Source organism: Fusarium falciforme, chromosome 4, assembly GCF_026873545.1.
Source record: "Fusarium falciforme chromosome 4, complete sequence".
Taxonomy (NCBI): domain Eukaryota; kingdom Fungi; phylum Ascomycota; class Sordariomycetes; order Hypocreales; family Nectriaceae; genus Fusarium; species Fusarium falciforme.
In genome coordinates this window covers 1,999,987-2,018,554 of record NC_070547.1, presented here as the reverse complement: position 1 = coordinate 2,018,554, position 18,568 = coordinate 1,999,987, and the positions used below count along the sequence as shown (strand labels likewise).

General features: G+C 53.7%; 4 protein-coding genes across 4 annotated transcripts; 3 read left to right on the top strand and 1 right to left on the bottom strand.

Moving 5' to 3' along the window:
* Window positions 1-1,589: 1,589 nt before the first annotated feature.
* On the top strand, window positions 1,590-7,733 carry NCS54_00537100 (Hypothetical protein; the record flags this gene model as incomplete). The annotated part of the gene is made up of 2 exons (XM_053150879.1): window positions 1,590-7,101; window positions 7,153-7,733. 2 exons carry the CDS (start codon window positions 1,590-1,592, stop codon window positions 7,731-7,733), a joined length of 6,093 nt encoding a protein of 2,030 aa, XP_053006854.1.
* Window positions 7,734-8,846: 1,113 nt separating this feature from the next.
* NCS54_00537000 (Hypothetical protein) lies at window positions 8,847-10,786 on the bottom strand (the record flags this gene model as incomplete). Its single annotated transcript, XM_053150878.1, has 5 exons — window positions 8,847-8,884; window positions 8,936-9,239; window positions 9,293-9,823; window positions 9,873-10,458; window positions 10,518-10,786. The coding sequence occupies 5 exons, from the start codon at window positions 10,784-10,786 to the stop codon at window positions 8,847-8,849; spliced, it is 1,728 nt and encodes a 575-aa protein (XP_053006853.1).
* A 2,017-nt stretch (window positions 10,787-12,803) lies between these two features.
* NCS54_00536900 (Hypothetical protein) lies at window positions 12,804-14,711 on the top strand (the record flags this gene model as incomplete). The annotated part of the gene is made up of 3 exons (XM_053150877.1): window positions 12,804-13,628; window positions 13,681-14,017; window positions 14,083-14,711. The coding sequence occupies 3 exons, from the start codon at window positions 12,804-12,806 to the stop codon at window positions 14,709-14,711; spliced, it is 1,791 nt and encodes a 596-aa protein (XP_053006852.1).
* A 1,062-nt stretch (window positions 14,712-15,773) lies between these two features.
* On the top strand, window positions 15,774-18,389 carry NCS54_00536800 (RING-type domain-containing protein; the record flags this gene model as incomplete). The annotated part of the gene is made up of 6 exons (XM_053150876.1): window positions 15,774-16,831; window positions 17,042-17,141; window positions 17,238-17,356; window positions 17,407-17,916; window positions 17,970-18,052; window positions 18,247-18,389. The coding sequence occupies 6 exons, from the start codon at window positions 15,774-15,776 to the stop codon at window positions 18,387-18,389; spliced, it is 2,013 nt and encodes a 670-aa protein (XP_053006851.1).
* Window positions 18,390-18,568: the final 179 nt, after the last annotated feature.

Here is an 18,568-nt window from a genome sequence, read left to right as displayed (position 1 = left end):
AGTATACATATACGAAACTCTGGGAGGCGCACACTGAGCACTTGGTATACCTGCGATTGGCGACTTGGCGGCGACACTCGGGAGCCGCCGCATGAGACATGGCATTCCCGTTGACGATCAAAGTGGAGGCGGGACAGATCGAGAGTCGTTGTTGGTGAATAGCAAAGCTCCAGGGGGGCCTATTGTTCTTGAGTGAATGTGCAGACCTTCTCGCAATATGAGTGATGGTTGGGAATGGAAATGATGCATTAGCTATAAACCCTGCAGATGGAGATGGCCTCCCTCCTTTGGACTGGCGGGCCGTATTACAGTCCATACATGCATGCCTGGGTTGGTACGGATACCGGACACTTTATCAAACAGCCCGCACGGCCCGTGGTACCGTGCGGCAATAGGCAGGTATCCCTCCAGCTTCCGCGGATGTGTTGAAGTATCGATCTCAGGTTGACGGTTTAAGTTGCCGTGGCCGTTTGAACGAGTTGCAGCGGTCGACTTGCACAGCGCAAGCTTTGTGTGCCTGTGCCTGTGCCTGTGCGTCGCGTTGCAGCTCCAGCGGCGCGGCGCTCGTGCAGTGAATGGATGGATGGAGTGCAGGGCCCCAGGGGGACGGTAGCCTCTAAACCAAAGACGCCGTAGTCGACTTGTCGATCCACGCCCATGCCATCCCACGTACCGCGTGGTGGGTGGTATCGGATTGGGCCAGTGAAGCCCAAACCCGGGGCCAGGAAAGCTAAAAAGCAATTATCCTGTATTAGAAGATGGAGCATTCCCTCTGGTCCCCTTCAGGCTCCCCTCCGGCTTGTATTGGAAACCTTGCGGATGGGAGATTGTAGACGTCAAACCCTGGCCCGGCAATCAAGAAATCTCTTCATTATCCCATTTCCGAGGCGCAATATCCTCTCCACGGATACCTATCTGGGTAACCTATTCATCACTCTCGCTCGCTCGCTCGCTCCCGTCCTTCACCCTCGCCCCGTCCAGCCACCCCGAACCGGTGTCAACCCCCCTCCCTCTCTAAGAAAAAGGCTGAGGCCACCCCTCGATCTAGAACCCTTGTCAACTGGAACCAGCCAGCCCGCAGCTATTTCGCGTTTGCACTCAGGGGGTTCGAATTTGAGCAGGTTGCCAGCTGCAGCCAAACAGCGCCTTTTGGATTTCTGGCAACAACGTCTGTCTGTCTGTCTGGAATCAAACGATCCGACATCCTTCTGCGAAGTCCCGTCCCGAATTCAAGACCGAATCCGATATCCACATCCACCTCCGTGCACCCTCAATCCTGTGCTGGCGCTGCGGGAAACACCATCCATGAGCCCGCAATTGGTTGACGGGGCCCCTCTCCACCAGCTCCCATCGCTACGCCGAGAGCCTTGAGATGGTCTCTTGATGCATCCTGCGAATCTACAAACACCACAGTCTCGCACCACCCGCCCACCTCCTCTCTCCCGACCCGTCCAGAACCCCCCCGTACCTCTCGCCGTTGCCGACCCCCAGCTGCGACCCTCGGCCACGCCCAGCTGTGGCGGCCCGCCAACTCATCCCCATCTCCAGAAACAGCCTCCTCGACCAGGACCGACCTCGTGTGATCTTCAATGCCCTGGCAGCCTCTCCCCCGCATCGCGTTCGCCGTTGCGACCTACCCGTTCCCGGCCTCCAGCCCGGCCGACCTCCCCCTCGAGATTGGCGATGAGCTCTACATCATCGAGGAGACCCCGGACGGCAACTGGCTGCGCGGCTACCTCGTAGCTCCTCCCAGTCTGCTGGCTGGCCTGACCTCGGTCAAAGGTCAGACCCTCGAGGCGCGCGTCTTCAGCGGCATCTTCCCCCGGAGCTGCGTCGAGGTTCGTGAGATGCTTGGCGAGTCAGAGGATGGCGACGAAATCGACGACCTAGCGAGCGATGGTGCCCCCGGCGATGTAGATGTGCCACGCGCGAGCGACTCTGCCAAGAGCGGCGTGACTAGTGTAGCAGAGCGCAAGAGACGAAAGGATGCAGACCGTTCGACCACCTCGAGCAGGGCGAGAACACCCTTCAGGGAGCTCCCCAACGGAACTCTGGGAAACCTATCTGTGCCTATCAGGAGAGACCCCGACGCGCCGCGACCTGCTGCACCCGTTCCCATGCTGAAGATTGGAGACGAAACCCCAACTTCGCTGTCCGAGCCCTTGATCGACGAGATCGCCTCGTGTCTAAGGGAATGGCATTCTACAAACCTGCACGAGCTCCTCCTCTCTAGACAGTATGGACGATTAGACCAGCTCTCCCAGCTCATCACCACACTCAATCTGCACCGCCAACAATTCCTCTACAATGTCCTTACTTCACACGAATACGACCGCCTACGCGAAAAGACTGTCTGGGACCTTGTGAGGGTGAATAAACTATGTGGAGGAGAGGTCATTGTGCGCGATCCAGAAGCTCGTGGCAGGGTCTTGACAGCCGACGACTGCATTGTCAAGGTGACCAAGCTACAGTCCGTCATGAGCCTTTTGGATGAGCCTCCACAATCGACAGTCGAATTGTCCGCTCTTCACCATCTCTTGATAGATATCAAGGGCTTCGCGGGAGCTTCGACCGAAGAGACGTCTCTTGTTTTCTATCTCGTCAGCAAGCCTCAATACGGCGACCCCTTTAGCTTGTCCGAAGGCTTCTGTGTCACGATCCCCTCAGGCGGCACCATTGGCAACTTGGCCAAGAACGCCCAAACCAAGACCCTCTTTACCGATCTCTCCTCCCAGGACGTTGGCGATTTACCCTCGGCAGAATCAGAGCTGTTCCTCGTCGTCAAGGTATTAGCCTCGCAGCAGATTCTACCGGCCAAGCCGCCCTCTCGATCGGGAACCGCCCCTTCAGCCTCCTACTCCAGGGATCCGATGAAGCCAAATTCTTCCAGCGGGATGAAGTCTTCTAGAAGAAGTCTCATGTGGGGTGGCAAGAACTCAAGATCTGGCTTCTCAAGGGGCTCCCCTGCGACACGCATGGACTCGGTTGCTGAGCAGGAGGGACGGCCTTCAACAACAGGCGACAGTCGGGATGGCCCACCAAGTACTTCTGGTTCCAAGACTGGTGCTTGCCCAGAAGGTGCACAAATGGCAGACCGTGCTATTGGCGTGGGCGTTCTACGGCTGAATGCGATCATGAAGCAGGATGAGGAGGTTGAACATCTGGTGAATATTTGGTCGGCATCAGCCAGACACGCAGGCGAAAAGGACGCCGATGACTGGGAGCCACTAGTAAAGGAGCTGTTGGATAGCTCATCGGGACACTACGAAAAGTCACGGAGGGGAGAGCGATTACAGCTTCAACTAAAGAGCTTCAACCATCCCGACGCAGATATTCTCATCAAGGCGACACCGACCATGCTCTCAGGCGTGGTTAAGACGAGCAAGATGGGCTTCTCCGGCGCCCCGACGAGGCCACGTTCGGATATCTATTTGACCTTGGACGATGCCGCCTTAGGGAAGCAGAACCTATTATCTCGTTATGGCGGTAGTGCGACAACTATGCCTGGTAGTCTTCACGCAAGCAACCTGCAAATAACCCTTGAAGTCAGGAAACCTTCGGGCGAACGAATCGAAAACTGCATCTTTGCCTCATCCAACACAGATGGCTTGAGCACCTTCAAGTCGATAGCAACAGAACGAGGGGAGCCCTGGAAGCAGACACTCCGGCTTTCTCTGTTACCGAGCGACGTCTCGCAGGCCCACGTCGTCATGTACATATCCGACATGCCCAACCCGCCATTTGCCGTTGCTCACATACCACTATGGGATCACGGCGCGTTCATCCGGGACGGTCTACACGGCCTCTTACTCTATAAGATAGACGAGTACACTTCAACTGCAGTTCCTGGGCCTAGCGGAAAGGGCGGCTACCTCTCGCTTCAATGGAGCCCCCAGGGCAAGGATGAGCATTCGGCCGACCTGAGTGGACCTTTGGCTGTCCTCCGAGTCAACACATATCTTTGCAGCACGCGCTTCTCACAGGATAGAGTGATATTGGGCCTCTTGAAGTGGAGAGACCTACCTAGAGAAGAGGTTCCCGGAGTGCTTAGACAACTAATCTTTGTGCCAGAGATCGAAGTGGTGAAACTACTGAACGATGTGTTGGATGGACTGTTTGGGATTCTGGTCGAGTATTCTGGTAGCCACGAGTTCGAGGACCTCGTCTTCACTGCGCTGGTCAGGGTGCTGGGCATCGTCCACGATCGAAGATTCAACCTGGGCCCCTTGGTGGATCACTACGCCGAGAACCAGTTCAACTACCCCTTCGCGACCCCATGTCTGATGCGATCCTTCACCCGGCTCCTTCAGAACCCAACCGAACCCGAGACAGCCCGGAAGCTGCGCGCTACCTTTAAAGTTGTTAGGCACATCCTCAAGTTCATCACGCAGGCCAGAGGTCAACAGAAGGCAAAGGAGGCTGGGGTAGGCATCACATCGACCACAACCGGATTTACTCGTGACCTTCGGGCCATCTTCAAGGCCCTCGATGCCATGATGCGCAACTCTGCGCCCGCCCTCGTTGGTAGCCAGACTCTGGCCGTGCAGCACTTCCATACATGGCTGCCCGAACTCGCCGGCCTGCTGACGACGGAGGAGACTCTCCACATTGCCATTGACTTTATGGACTCTTGCACCGATGTCAAGGGCAAGCTCATCCTGTACAAGCTTGTGCTCATCATCAACTACGCCAAACTGGACTTGTTCGCCCACCCCGAGCAGAAATCGGCCCTGAGCACCAATACGGTGCGATGGATCACTCCTCACTGGGGCCACACCGAGCAAGTCACGGATCAATGGAGAGACCAGATTCGCTTGTGCTGCTCAGTATTGGCGAGCCAGATCGATTATCTCGGATCTGAGATCCCTGATCATATCTCCAAAATTATTGATTCCTATCTGGCGATTTTGGCTTCCCCTCACAAGCCAAGTGATCGCCTCTCTCTCCTATTCCCATCCTCATACCCGTTCCCCACCAAGCCTGTCGCCGATGATCTCCAGTTTGACGAAGCTCTGGTTGAGCTCTCTGCAGTCCTGTCTGCCGTGTCAAACTCGCCCTCAGGGATGCAACTCGAGCTTGCCGAGGATGACCTGACTACTATTCTAGAGAACCTCCTCCGGGTGCACATGAGCATCCTGAAGGGAGAGGCTTACCCTTCAGAATGGCTGAGCACGCACATCCACCATCACAAGTCAACCATGCGAACTCTTCAATATCTCGCCAGCACCATGTTGGACTCCTTCCTCCCCGACCCCGACGACGCCGAGAGCTTCAACACTGAGCTGTGGAAGCTCTTCTTCACGACACTCCTCAAGCTAGTGGGCAGCACATCTCTTGCCCTGGAGACATTCCCTGAGCAGAAGCGTAGAGCAGTATGGAAGATTGCGGGCGATGTTCGAGAGCACGGCGCTGAGCTTCTGCGGCGAACTTGGGAGGCGATTGGATGGGAGACGACCCCTGACGAGCGGAATCGATACAACTTGTCCAAGATGGGAGGATACCAGGTTCAATATGTCCCGACCCTTGTTGGGCCGATTGTTGAGCTCTGCCTCAGTGTTCACGAGGGTCTTAGACGAATGGCTGTCGAGGTTCTTCAGACCATGATTGTCAGCGAATGGACCTTGAGTGAGGACCTATCAGTGATCCAGACCGAGACGATCGACCGATTGGATCTCTTCTTCAAGGAGAAGCCACTCACTGAGAGCATCCTCCAGAAGCTGTTCATCGGGGAGCTTCTGGAACGATTTGAGGTTCTTTCAGAGGTACCCGACGAGCCATTGTACACTGCCCTACGCGAGTTTGTGGGAACTATCGACGAGTTCTTGGACCTCCTGGTTGCGGTCCACAGCAGCGACGACACCGGAGAAGCATCCCACCTCATCAACCGCCTGCGTCTTATGGAGTTCCTACGCGACATGCAGAAGGAGGAGATCTTTGTCCGCTACGTCCACCAGCTTGCAGACTTGCAGGCCGAGTCGAGGAATCACACCGAGGCTGGCCTGGCTCTACGCCTCCACGCTGACCTGTACGAATGGGATCCGACAAGCCAGACACCCGCCCTGCCCGACCCAGAGTTCCCTGCGCAGACACAGTTTGAGCGCAAGGAGAGGATCTACTTTGACATGATTAAGCACTTTGAGGAAGGCGAGTCGTGGAGCCACGCCCTAGCAGCGTACAAGGAGTTGCAGGCACAGTACGAGACCAACATCTTTGACTTTGCCAAGCTCGCTAGGACTGAGCGGGCGATTGCGACGATATACGAGACCATCTCCAAGAGCGACAAGCTTATCCCCAAGTACTTCAAGGTTGTCTACAAGGGTCTCGGGTTCGCGGCCAACCTGCGTGACAAGGAGTATATCTACGAGGGCTCGCCTAGTGAGCGTGCCTCGGCATTTACGGACCGCATGCAGGAGCAGTATCCCGCGGCTCAGATCGTCACTGGAGGCGATGTGGACGATGTTGAGGGACAGTTCTTGGTTATATCAGCTGTTACACCTCATCGCGACCTAACCCATCCAGTCTTCCAGCGGGCTCGAGTGCCCCAGGTGATCAGAGACTTCCTTATCTCGTCGCACCCTCAGACCTTTTCCATCTCAACACGACGCAGCACAACTGGGCCTGTCAAGGAGCATTCTGCCGAGAAGCTGGTGTACACAACTGCCGATGCCTTCCCTACCATCCTGCGACGCAGTGAGGTTGTTGACGTTCAAGAGATCACACTTGATGCGCATGACACGGGTCTGGAGCGCATTGTTCGCAAGACACAGGAGATGACGGCCCTCGAGCGCCGGGTTGCCGATGGTGACAATGAACACGCACAGCTTCTCCTGGATGCTGTCAGTATCTCAGTAAACCCCAATTCTGAAAACAGCGTCGCCTGCTACCGCCAACTACTTCCACAACCCAAGGAAGTAGACGAAGACGCGGAGGACGACGATGAGGAAGAAGAGGAGGAAGAGGCCGAGGTGGAGTTGTCTCCCCAGGACAGTGCAATCAAGATGGCACTTGTTGACCATGCCATCATGATCAAGAGGTGTTTGGCAATGTTCTCTCGAAGTTCCAACGAGCTCCTCAACCGACGGCATGATGAGCTGCAGATGTGTATGTTGAATCTTGAGCGAGAAGTCTTCAGATAACTAACACCCTACCCAGACTTCGAGAGCACCTTTGCACCGGAAATTGCGCACTTCACGCCTCCTCAGCCGCAGCGTGAGCAAGTCACAACTCCCTCTCCGACCTGGAGACGATCATCACCATCATCCGAGGGAAGCCCTAGGAACATGAACATTGCCGCTGTCGCGACGGAGGAGGCATCGGTGATCCGGCCGGTCTCGAAGCGTGGAACGCGTCTGAGCTTCTTGGGTGGTAAGAAGAAGGAGCCGGAACTACCTGCTGAACCCGAGGAGACGGCCGGAGACATTGAGACGGCTAGCAGCCACAGCCGGTCTCTGAGCCATACACAAAGCAAAGATCACCGACACAGCTTCTTCCGGACACAGTCTCGCGAGGACAAGCACCCCATGTCTCCAGGCGGCTTCAGCAGCCGGGGAAGCTTTGAGCAGATCGGGTTCGGCGACGACAAGGCCGTCGAGACCAAGATTGGGAGCAGCGGTGGCGGCGGAGGCGGCAGCCTCGGCAAGAAGAACAGCGTCCGCAAGAGGTTCAGCATGCTCAAGATCGGACGCAAGAGCAGCAAGGGCAATGGCATGATGGGAAGCCTGGACGAGGAGTAGGACTACTTCCGGGCGTATTTTGGCCGGTACAATGTGGGCTTTGACGACAAGGGAGGTCCCGCCTCTGAGGGGCAGCCGTCCCGTCGATGATGAAGATGGGCTGGAGGTTTTCTTCTTTGTTCTTGTTTCTGAAATTCCTTCTATACAGACTTTGGCTTCTACACCATGATTAGAGGCGGGCCAAGGCACTTTTTTTTTTGTTGCTAAGAGAGAGAGGCGGTATACTGAGGGAAAGGAAAGGAAAGGGGGGATGTACTATGACCAAACTAGAGAAAAAGGTTGGATCACCTTGAAAAGGGGGTAAAAAAGGGGTAAAGGGAGATTTGAGATGTTTGTTGTTGATACCTTCACTGGCCTCCCCCTTCTTCAGGGCCTTTTTTTTTTATTGTTTTTATTGTTTTTCTCCTTCTGCTTCTTATTCTTCTCCCGCCCTTGTCTTCTTTGTTGCCCTCCCTTTGTCTTTATTCCGTCCCTTTGCGGACTTTTCTTCGTTTCTTCTTTTTTTTTTTTTTTTTTTTTTTTTTTTTTCTATACCATGTAAGCTTGGTGTTCTGGATACCTATGATATTGTAAATGCGTACCTTTAGCCCGAGGAGGCCAATGTCTTCTCATATCAGACTTGTACAATTGATACCGATGGCCTCTTGAGGCTTCAAGACTTAAACAATTAAACCATGATAGTTACCCTTGTGAATATCTGCTGCGTAAATAATGGGCGCTGCTAGCTACGCAGCCTCAACATCGAGACTTGAGCTGGTAGGCTACCTTTAGCTTGAGCACCACTCCACATAACACACACGAGTATCAAGTACTTATAGACCCCTTGTTACTAAGGCGTAAATACTGGGTTAGGCTTTGGGTGCACTTCAGCTTGTCTATCTAGTCTCTCCACACCGAGATGAAATGTCAACCTGATCAAAGGCCAACCAGGGACTATTAAAAACAACAGCATGTGGTATCGTACTCCATTGGCGACTACATGTCAAAAACAAGTCAAAGACACCTCACTAGCTGCCAAACTATCTTGCCGGTCCTGGTTCCTTTAACTAGCCAGCCCTTTTAACTCCAGAGAATAGCAAATCCTCAACGCCGGGTCATGTCTGGTTCGTTGCCTTAGACGTACTCGCAAGTCACTGTGTGGTATCGTTGGTCTAGCGAGTCGGTTAGTGGATATTCCAGAATCGTCTTTCTGATTAGCTTACTGTTGTAAAGAAGAGTGTAGGTGGTCGATGCCGAGAGGTAGACGGCCTCGATCTTGCAGTTCAGCTCGTAGTACCACTGGCCGTCCGTGCCCTGACGGCGTGCCAGCAGATTCTCTGGGATATGACTAACGTCTGCCTCGACATGGGAAAGGACCTTGACGTTCTCATCACGAGAAACGGGAGCATCTCGAAGTGTCTGATCATTGTAGATAGTCATCTTGATCTTCCGGATGCGGCCTTGGCTGACGAGACCTGTCCAGACGAATGCAGTATAGTAAGGTTCATTCTCCGACACTTGGTCGCCCTGAAAGATTGTTAGGTATATCATCTCTCGAACATCAAGGAATCCAATCTTACTCTGTTGATGAACCACTCCATGGCGTGAACCTTGAAGCAGCCATCAAGACCACACCACTGTTTCTTGGCATTGAGATGCCCGTGAAGCTTTTCGTCGTATCGAGCGCGCCATTCGGTACCGTAGTGCTTTCGGGCCTTGCGATTCTTCACCTTGACCACTGCGAGCTCTGGAACAGCATTGGCGAGTCCCTTGAGCACGGCACCCTGAACAATGGCCTGCCAGGCGTTAGGGGGCTGCATGATCTGAATGTCTCTGTCGACAGCATTTCGAAGTCGTTCTTTGAGGTAGCTGGAGGCTCCAAAACCACCAACCAGGAGAATGGCGCGGATAGGCACGTTACTAGCCGTGATCTGGTCCTTGACAAGCCTGATTACCTCGAGCACCACAGGCTCAAAGATGGTTTGGAGTTCCGAAGCCTTGAGAGCGAAGCGGCCGCGGCTGATACCAAGCGCCTTGTTGTTGGCCAGACCTGCCACGGGGATGTTGTAGGTCTCATCTGGGCTAACATTCAGGGTGAATTGACGCTTGACCTACGGGGTATTAGTCTGGGATATGACTGAAAGTAACTGGGCCACTGACCTTCTTCTCAAATACTTCCATGGCCTCAGCCATCACCTCCTCGTCGAAACCATCCTCCTTGCCTAGCTTTCCACGAAGGAACTTTGCAAAGCGCATGTTGAGGAAGGTAGAGCCGCAAAGAGCACCGGAACCGGGAGCAGCTTCCTGGACCTCGAGGATAGGCTTGAGACCAGTGATGGTGTACGAGATGAGATCGACAGTACCACCACCGGCATCAACGACAACAATAGTGTCTCCGACCTTGAGGCCGTGGGGATCCAGGCCATGGAGGGCATAGATGGCAGCGGCCTCGGGCTCAGAGATAAGATGGACAGGCTGCTTGGAGGCTGAAATGCCCGAGGCCTGCTCGCATGCTCTCTTGGTCTTGTCTTTGGCCAGGTCACTCCAGATAGCGGGGACAGTGACAACAAACTCAAGGGGGGTGCTGTTGACGATAGTGTCACCAAGCTTTTCACGAAGAGTATACAAAAGGTGGTCGCTAAGCTGAGAGATGTAGTCGGCGACAAGGGTATCGACATTTCGACCACCTCGTGCGCCATCGGCCCTGACTGCTTGGCTCATGGACTCGAGCGAAGGGTCAAGGTCGCTGAAAGGATGTTAGTTGAATCGAATTGGAAGCTAATGGTGTTGATTGCTAGGACGTACAGTTTGAACCACTCAATCACCTCCTCCTGAGGGGCCGTGATGGGGATGGAAAAGCCCCATTCGATCTTGTCGCCATTGTATCGGAGCTTGGAGGGAACCTTGTCGCTCGATTCTCCCTCCCTGTTGGTGCTGGAGACAGGCCACTGGGTGATGGCAGTACGCCTCGAAGGGTTTCGGCTTTCGGCCCATGCTACTCCAGAGTAGGTGGTGCCAAAGTCAATACCGACAATGATTTTGCGGTCGTGAATCTTGAGCTTGTCGAAATCCATGATGGAATAAGACCTGCGTAGAATGTTGAGAAGATGAAGTTTCGAGGGCGATGTTTGGTAGGGCTGCGGCGGGGTATAGCTTCAGCTCAGCCCAGTCCAGCTCCCAGCAGCTCGCAGTAGTGTCTCACAAGCTCAACAGCTCCTGATCCCATAAATAACAGGGGTAGAGCCACGAGCGTGACACAGATGGCGTAGGATGGAATACGGGATAGAGATGGTGTCTCAAATTGAGGAAGAAGGGAGAGAAGAGAGGAGGGATGATGAAGAGGAGGAGGCACAAATGGATGAGGTGGTAGATCTAGGTAGGTAGGCAGGCAGGTAGGCAAGAGGAGGAGGAGGAGGAGGGGAGTGGTAGGTACAGGTGCAGGTGACTGACACCTCGAAAAGAAACCTTAGGTAGGCTTATGTACGAGGGTGCATAAGGACGAGTGAATGAATACCTCATCAGACATCCATCTTACCTAGGACTTATGGTAGTGGACATCTACCTGCCTCAGGCGAATGGAAGCCTATTTCAGCGCGAACAGTTAAGGCAAGGCAGCCCGCCCTGGAGTGTCAGGACTTGATGTGGTCTGCTAAATGGCCCAGGTATTTCGACTTTCATTGTAGAGGTACCTCGGCCCATACAACAACCTGTCGAGTCCAATTCTGCCTTGGGTCCTCGCAGAGCTTGGCCCAGTCGCCCACTAATAAAGACCCCTACAGCCGTCGTCGATAGGGCCAGCGGGTGCGGCTGCGGCGAAGCATCCATCGGCCCACCCGGCGCCCACATGTGCGGAATGGATATGGATCCATGTTCGGACGGGAGTGTGGGGTTGAGTTGAGAGCCTACCTTGGCGTAACCACCGGAGACCTGAAGAAATGGGTACCAAGAGATGGGCCAAACGCCCGATAACAACTGAGCATGACGTTTTTGAAAACAGAGAGCTGTTTGAGAATCATCTCTGGGTCTGGGTCTGGCACAAGACCAACCTGAAACGACGGCTCCATGCCAGAAGTCAACTTGCGCAGCCCTTTCGAGTGAACTGTAAGACTGACTGTCTGGGAAATCTGACTATCAGCAACCAATCCCCATCGTGTCTAGTCTAGCACGTCTTTGGTGTGTCGATCCGGCGAATAGCATATGCATTTGATGAATCAGTGGTGGCTGCAATGTTGAAACAACTATCCATCAGGAGAGCATCACAGCAGCAACTTGGGAGACTCAAGATCTGTTTCCAGTTTGCTCTCGGGGATATTACATTTAAGCCATGTCTTGCGCCCAACACATGACAGGACCAAGAGGTGATTTTGCAGCATTTTTGGCACGTTGTATGCTGCATGTAATAGGCGGCTGAGGGCTTGTGCGATCCCATTCGCTCCTTTGTGGTGTTTTGGTTTGAAACTTGCGGCCAACAGGCAGCCATTTCATCCGAGATTCTTGATCCGTACCGGTACATTGACAAGGGGAGTCATGAGCTGGCCCACCGGTATGGCCATGCCCCGGGCTGTCAGCTCGACCCAAGGCTTTTTGCATCCCCATTCTGCTTGCGTTTGGGTGACTCGAATTGCTAGCATTAAATAAAGATTAGTTCTATTCGTAGAGGGAATATAATTCTGCTTCGCCTCACCACTGCCTGCCTCCTAACCTGCCTACCGGTACCTAGGCATGCATGCACGCGGTCACCCGCCTCAACAATGGACCGTAAACCGTTGCTATTCACACCCCTCTAGGTAACACGGAAGAGGGGTAGCTGAGCTCTATAGATTCCTAGGGTGCCTTGCCTGGCATTTTTTATCTTGTCAACAATCAATCCTCTCTCTTGATGTGCATCGTCTGACCATTGCATCCTAGAGAGCCAATCCTTCAGAGTGTCCTCAGCCATCTACAGTGCCTAGCCGTCGGGCTGGTCCTGGTCCTGTCATCACACCTGCCACCTCGCATCCATGGCCATGAGCTGGACGGAGTAACCCCCCTCAATAATCTATCTACCTTACCCGCCATCCACCAACCGCAGGACTTCTTCACTTCTTTCCAATGGCCGACTCGGAGAATCCTGAGTCTCTTCCTTCCCTGCCTCCCAAAGAGCCCCTCCAGCCAGAGAAGCCCGAGGCCGTTACGGGAGCAGGTGACGAATCACAGACCAAACTGGAACTCTCATCCACATCTACAGACAGCGACATGTCTCCAAAAGGCGACCACGCACGGGGAGAAAAGAGCAAGGCTCGCGGTGAAGGAACTCGGTCCTACAGCGCCGTTGTCTCTGGGGAGTCGGACCAGAAGGAGAACCAGGACTTGCCCAAATCCAAGGACAAGGTTGATGTGCCCATCAAAATGGACATGGACATCAAGGGTGACCATGCCGACCCAGATGCCATGGATTTGGATAGTTCCAAGACGACGATGGAGAGTTGGGACGATGCTCCTGCCTACCAGGCACCGCCAGCTGCTAGAACCACAGGCCTGCCACCGATGGCCGAGGAGTTCGAAACACCAGACGAATTTTCCGGCTTTGACAGCTCCAGCTTCTCTCGTCGCAAGGAAGACGCCAAAACACAAGAGGAAATTGCTCGTCTGCGCCGACACGTCAACGATCTTCACCGAAAGATCAGCAACATCACCACGGACAAGCAAATCGCTGAGGAGAAGGCCGAGCGCTTGGCCGATAGGGTCAACTCTCTGAAGCAGAGAATGAGCTCCAACATGACCGAGGTGGAGCGCAGCAGCGAGGCGTTGGCTGCTAAGGTGGAGGAGCTCACCGATGAGAATAACCTCCTGAGGGAGCAGCTCAACGATGCGCAGTCGCATATCTTTAGCCTCCAGCCCTACCGTAAGGACTTGACGCCAGAGGAGGTCGGGCAGGTACGCATATTGGCTTCCATCGAGGTTAAAGCTTGCTGACATCTCGCTCTAGGATTATGAAACCCTCGTTGAGCAAGTTCAAGACTGGGTTCAGAAGTTCATGGACCCCTGGCTGGAGGATCACAAGGAAGGCGTCGATACCCTAATGTCCCTCTCTAGAAAGCGAACCCCGGAGGCCAACAAGTTTAAGAGGGTTTTGCACCAATATCCCGATCTGGTCCATGCCTCTTTCTTCCCTGAGACGGACGAAGATATCCTCGCCTCCATGATTCTGCGATATCTCCACGACAATATATTCCAGGCCGTCTTATATGGCTCCATCCACAACTATGTCGAAGTGGTGAGCTTTATCGAGAACAACATGCAGGTATCGGTTGAGCCCAAGCGAGGTATGCAGTGTCAATGACGTCGATACTAACCCTAAGAGAGCTGGACTGATGTATGATGCCTTTAGACCTTTTCTCCGTGCGATCATGGACCGCCGAGGCCTACAATGCCCTCCTCAGTGCGCCTCAGTTCAGATCGCTCCGTGACAAGAGACGCAAAGAGATGACGATAGAACTGGCAGACATACTCAAGATTTTCATTAAGAAGGACAAATGGCAGTGGTTCTGCGAGAACTTGAGCGATCGGTGTGTGGGCCCAGCGATGAAGCTCTACGAGAAGATGCAAGTTTCGACGCACCACTTCTATCTCGATATCAACCCGTATATCGTGTGGGCTGGAGGAGAGCTCAGCGCCTCGCCTGAGTTTATCGACTCGGTCCCGAAGCTCGATTGCCAGAATATCCTCAAGAACCGGAAAGCATTCAGCCTGGACAAGCTGGACACGCCACCGTCTAAGAAGGAGCTATACCACCGACTGCTCAACGTCTGCACCATTGCACCAGCGCTCTACATGCGTCAAATTGGGCAGAGAGATGCTATCAAGGAGCCGATAGTGGTGCGGAAGCAACAGATGCTTGTGGCCTGGGGACCAGAGGAGAAGCGACGGGCATATCGAGAGAATGGCGAGCAGACTCTGGTGTCGCATCTCTATTCTTCTAAGAGCCTGGGAGAAGGATGGGCACCATTCTGGAAGTAATGATTTTGACAGGTTTGGAGCGATTGTCACTGGGAGACGGGGTGAGGAATTTCTGCAAGGTTCTTCTACATATGCCTCTATGGAGAGGGAGCCTGAGGGATGATTGTAGCATATGGAGAGCCTAGATGCCCGAGAAACGTGGCCACCATTTTGTTTTTGAGAATTAGAGAATACCAGCTTGGAGGATAGTGTGAACAGAAGAATTGATGCTGTTGCCATTGATCCATCTCAACCTTGGTTCCTCAGTTGTGGCTGATGGATGCCAATGGCTAAACTCCCTTGCTAAACCACATGTTTGCTGGCCCCTATCCGTACTATCTGTGGTCTCCCTATTAATAGTGTCTTTGATTTGCAACAAAACGGCTTTGAAGGCGGAATCTACCGTTTCAGGTCGAGTCCCATGTTTGGCCGCGGCTATGTAGTGGTTCGGAGGGATGATTCCGCATGTATGTACCGGTACTTTGAATGGGGGTGTGGATGCAAGCCCCCAGGCGCAGCAGAGCTGAACCAGACTCCCCCTCTCAAGGCCGGCGGATAGTTTGCGAGCCAACACAAACTCTTGGAGTGCGCCGCAAAATCAGCCCAGCGGGGTAAGGCATCTCCGTTTTGCCAAGTTGAGCGACGGGCAGGGGGCCTGATGCATTGAGCTTGGAGGTTTGTCCTTGAAGCTCCAGAGGCTGATCGTGCCTTGAGACACATGAGCTAAACAAAGTCCTATCATCACCTGGTAAGAGCTCAAGGCTACCTCAGGCAGCTACCAACGCTACCAACCCTCTCTCACCAAATCTTGAGTCGTATTATTCAATTCATCAACTTTCACCTGCACCAATGGTTACGGCTGACGGCATGCTGCTCAATCGCAACGTTTCTGGGATGTGCTGATTGATTGACCTTGATCTCTGCTTGTACCCGTCACTGCTGCTCTGCTGCATATGTCCCAGCTTTCATCGCCCCTCACTCCATCTGCACTCACCCGTTCATCCTTTCTTACTTTCATCTCTTGGAGCCATCATCAAACAGCAGAGGCTAGGCGCCCATTTGAAACGGTAACTCAACCAAGACATGCTGCGCTCTTTCAAAAATAGGGCATCTGGCGTTTTCCGCAAGAAGAAGGCCGCAGACACGGAGCCTGTACCGGACCTGCCTGTTCCACCTTCACCTGCCGACACTTCAGCTCCTGGTCCGGCTCGCTATATCCCACCTCCACCTCCACCTCCTCCATACTCACAACCATCAACATCGCTCTATACACCTTCTACTGCCTCGACGCGGCCTGAGCAAAATCAACAGGAGCGAGAGCAAGAGCAGGAACAAGAGCAGGAACAGCAACTCCGAGGCGACCACCAGCAAGACCAGCTATTGGATCAAGCTCTCGCGCATCAACCACCAGCGCCAGACCCTGCGGCGCCAGATCCCTTCGCGCCTAAATACGTCCCCTATATCGAAGCCACTCCACTCAAGAACAACATGTTCGCTGGGACAGCAGGCAGATATGGGCGGGTGAACCCTGATATCATGGGTGGCTTCGGTGATGACGATGACTCCATCTGGCTTGTGGATGACGAGGAGTCGGACGAGGAACAGCGCCGAGAGCAGCGCAATAGTCAAACCCGGACTTCTAATTCTCTACGCACCCCTTCACGGCCAGTCTCGCGACATTCTACTGCTTCTTCTTCGCGTACACCAGCAACGACACAAACCCTGGACTCGGGTCCTGCCCCTCCGAGTTCTTCTTTTAGACCGGCTTTCCGCTATCATGTGCCCTCTCTTCTCGACGACGACGAGTTCACCTCGGGCACTCTCTCAAGCACTGTCGCAACACCGGAAACACCGCCTACTCAGGAGACCCCCCCTGCACCGAGACGAGGCTACGGTCCCGTGGCACCATCAATCCTCAACCTCACCGATCTCGGTGTCGACGCCGACGACATTCACGAGCCCCCATCAAAGAGACGAAACGTTAGCCCCCTCCCTACTCGGCCTGCGGTTGCGTCTTCCTCTTCTTCTTCTTCTTTAGTTAACCCGTACGTTGCCCGGTTTCAGCAGCCGGATGATGCCAAGACACCGGCATCCCTCTGCCAGCTGGATCAGTCTGCGGATGACGTCGCTGATGATTTCAGGTAGGTCTCGCGAAGATTCCCCCCTCCCTTCGATGCCGCCAGTGCCAGGTGCCTTCTAGTTGATGGCTTCCAGGCTGTTTTGTGCCATCTGTTGCGGCATGAGTTTCGTTATGCGTTATGCAGCCTTCCCCGTCGTTATTTTATTCTGCTCTTGGTTGCTCTATAACATGTTCTGTCTTGGAGTTTACTAAGAAATTGTACTATTTACAGCTTTGGCCAGCGATATCAGAAAGCCCCCGACTCATCTGATGTGATTGTCACCCACCAGCGGATACCAGCAGAGGCGAGCACCGGTGAAGTGGAATGCTTGGTTTGTACAGAGACTAAGGGAGCTAATGCCTTCCCTCGTTTCTCGATAACGTCGTCATGCACTCACCCTCCGAGCACGTGCCTTGATTGTATTCAGCTGTCCATTGAGTCGGACTTGAGTAGCAAGCTCTGGACCGAGATCAGGTGTCCTGAATGCCGTGAACTACTAGAATATGCCGACATACAGAGATATGCCAATAACCAGACGTTTACGAGGTATGTCAAGCAACATCTATATAGTGCTGGGTAATGCTGACTTAAACTAGATATGAGACCCTGGCTCTTCGGGCTGCTATGTCGGAAGCTGAAAACTTTATATGGTGCACTTCTGGCTGTGGCTCCGGTCAAATCCACGACTCAGGCTCTGAGCAGCCGATTGTTACTTGTCTTCACTGTGGCCATCGCTCATGCTTCCATCATAATGTTGCCTGGCACCAGACTTTGAGCTGCGATGAATACGACCAGCTCCTCGCCGACCCTGAAAACTTTCGCTCTAACCTCGAGATTGAGAACGAGAAATGGTCGGAAGCCCAGCGAGCTCAGTTGGAGGCTGACAGAGCTATGGCACAGGGGCTACTGGCTGAGGATCAGGCTGAGCGGAGGCGCCAGGAAGAAAGAGAAAGAAAGGAGAGGGAGCAAGCTCAAAAGGCAGCCAAGCTTGCACGCCAGATTGCCGCCAGAAGGAAGCGGGAGGAGGAACAGAGCCGGGCTACCGTGAGCCAAACGACGAAGCCTTGCCCCGGATGCGGGTGGGCTATTGAGAAGAACAGGGGCTGGTATGTACAACCTTGCGTTACTCATATGGACAGATGTGCTAACCTAGTGACAGTTCGCATATGACTTGTAAGTTGATCCCTGTTGTCCTTGATTTCCTCCTCGTTGCCCTCCTGAGGCTCAACCCTGCCCTTGATGGTGCGTTGGCACGAGACTCGTCTCGCTTCTACCCTTGGATGCTAAACAACCATCACAGGCATCAAGTGCCGTTTTGAATTCTGCTGGGCCTGCGACCAGACCTGGGATCGCAGACACAACAACTACTGCACTGGCGCGGCCTGATCTGAAACTTGACGCACACATGATGGCGGTTCAATAACTGACCCTCGCAGGCATCAAGTGCAAACACGAGTTCTGCTTCGAGTGCGGCGCGAACCACCGCGAGATCATGAAGAATGACAATAGCGTCCACAAGCGCATATGTCGCTACCATCCAGATAACCTTGAAGACTATGAAGGTGAAGAGACGGAATGAATGGGAAATGAAAGTGGGGAGACACAGGATGTTGTATGATATTGGATCAGATTTGCCTCGAGATACCCTTCAGGCGGGATGGAGTTAGCGACATGATATAATATTTACCAGGCCACCATCGTTGTGGAAGCCAAACACCCTAAAATTGCATCAACGTGAATAAGAGTAGAGGGGACCTC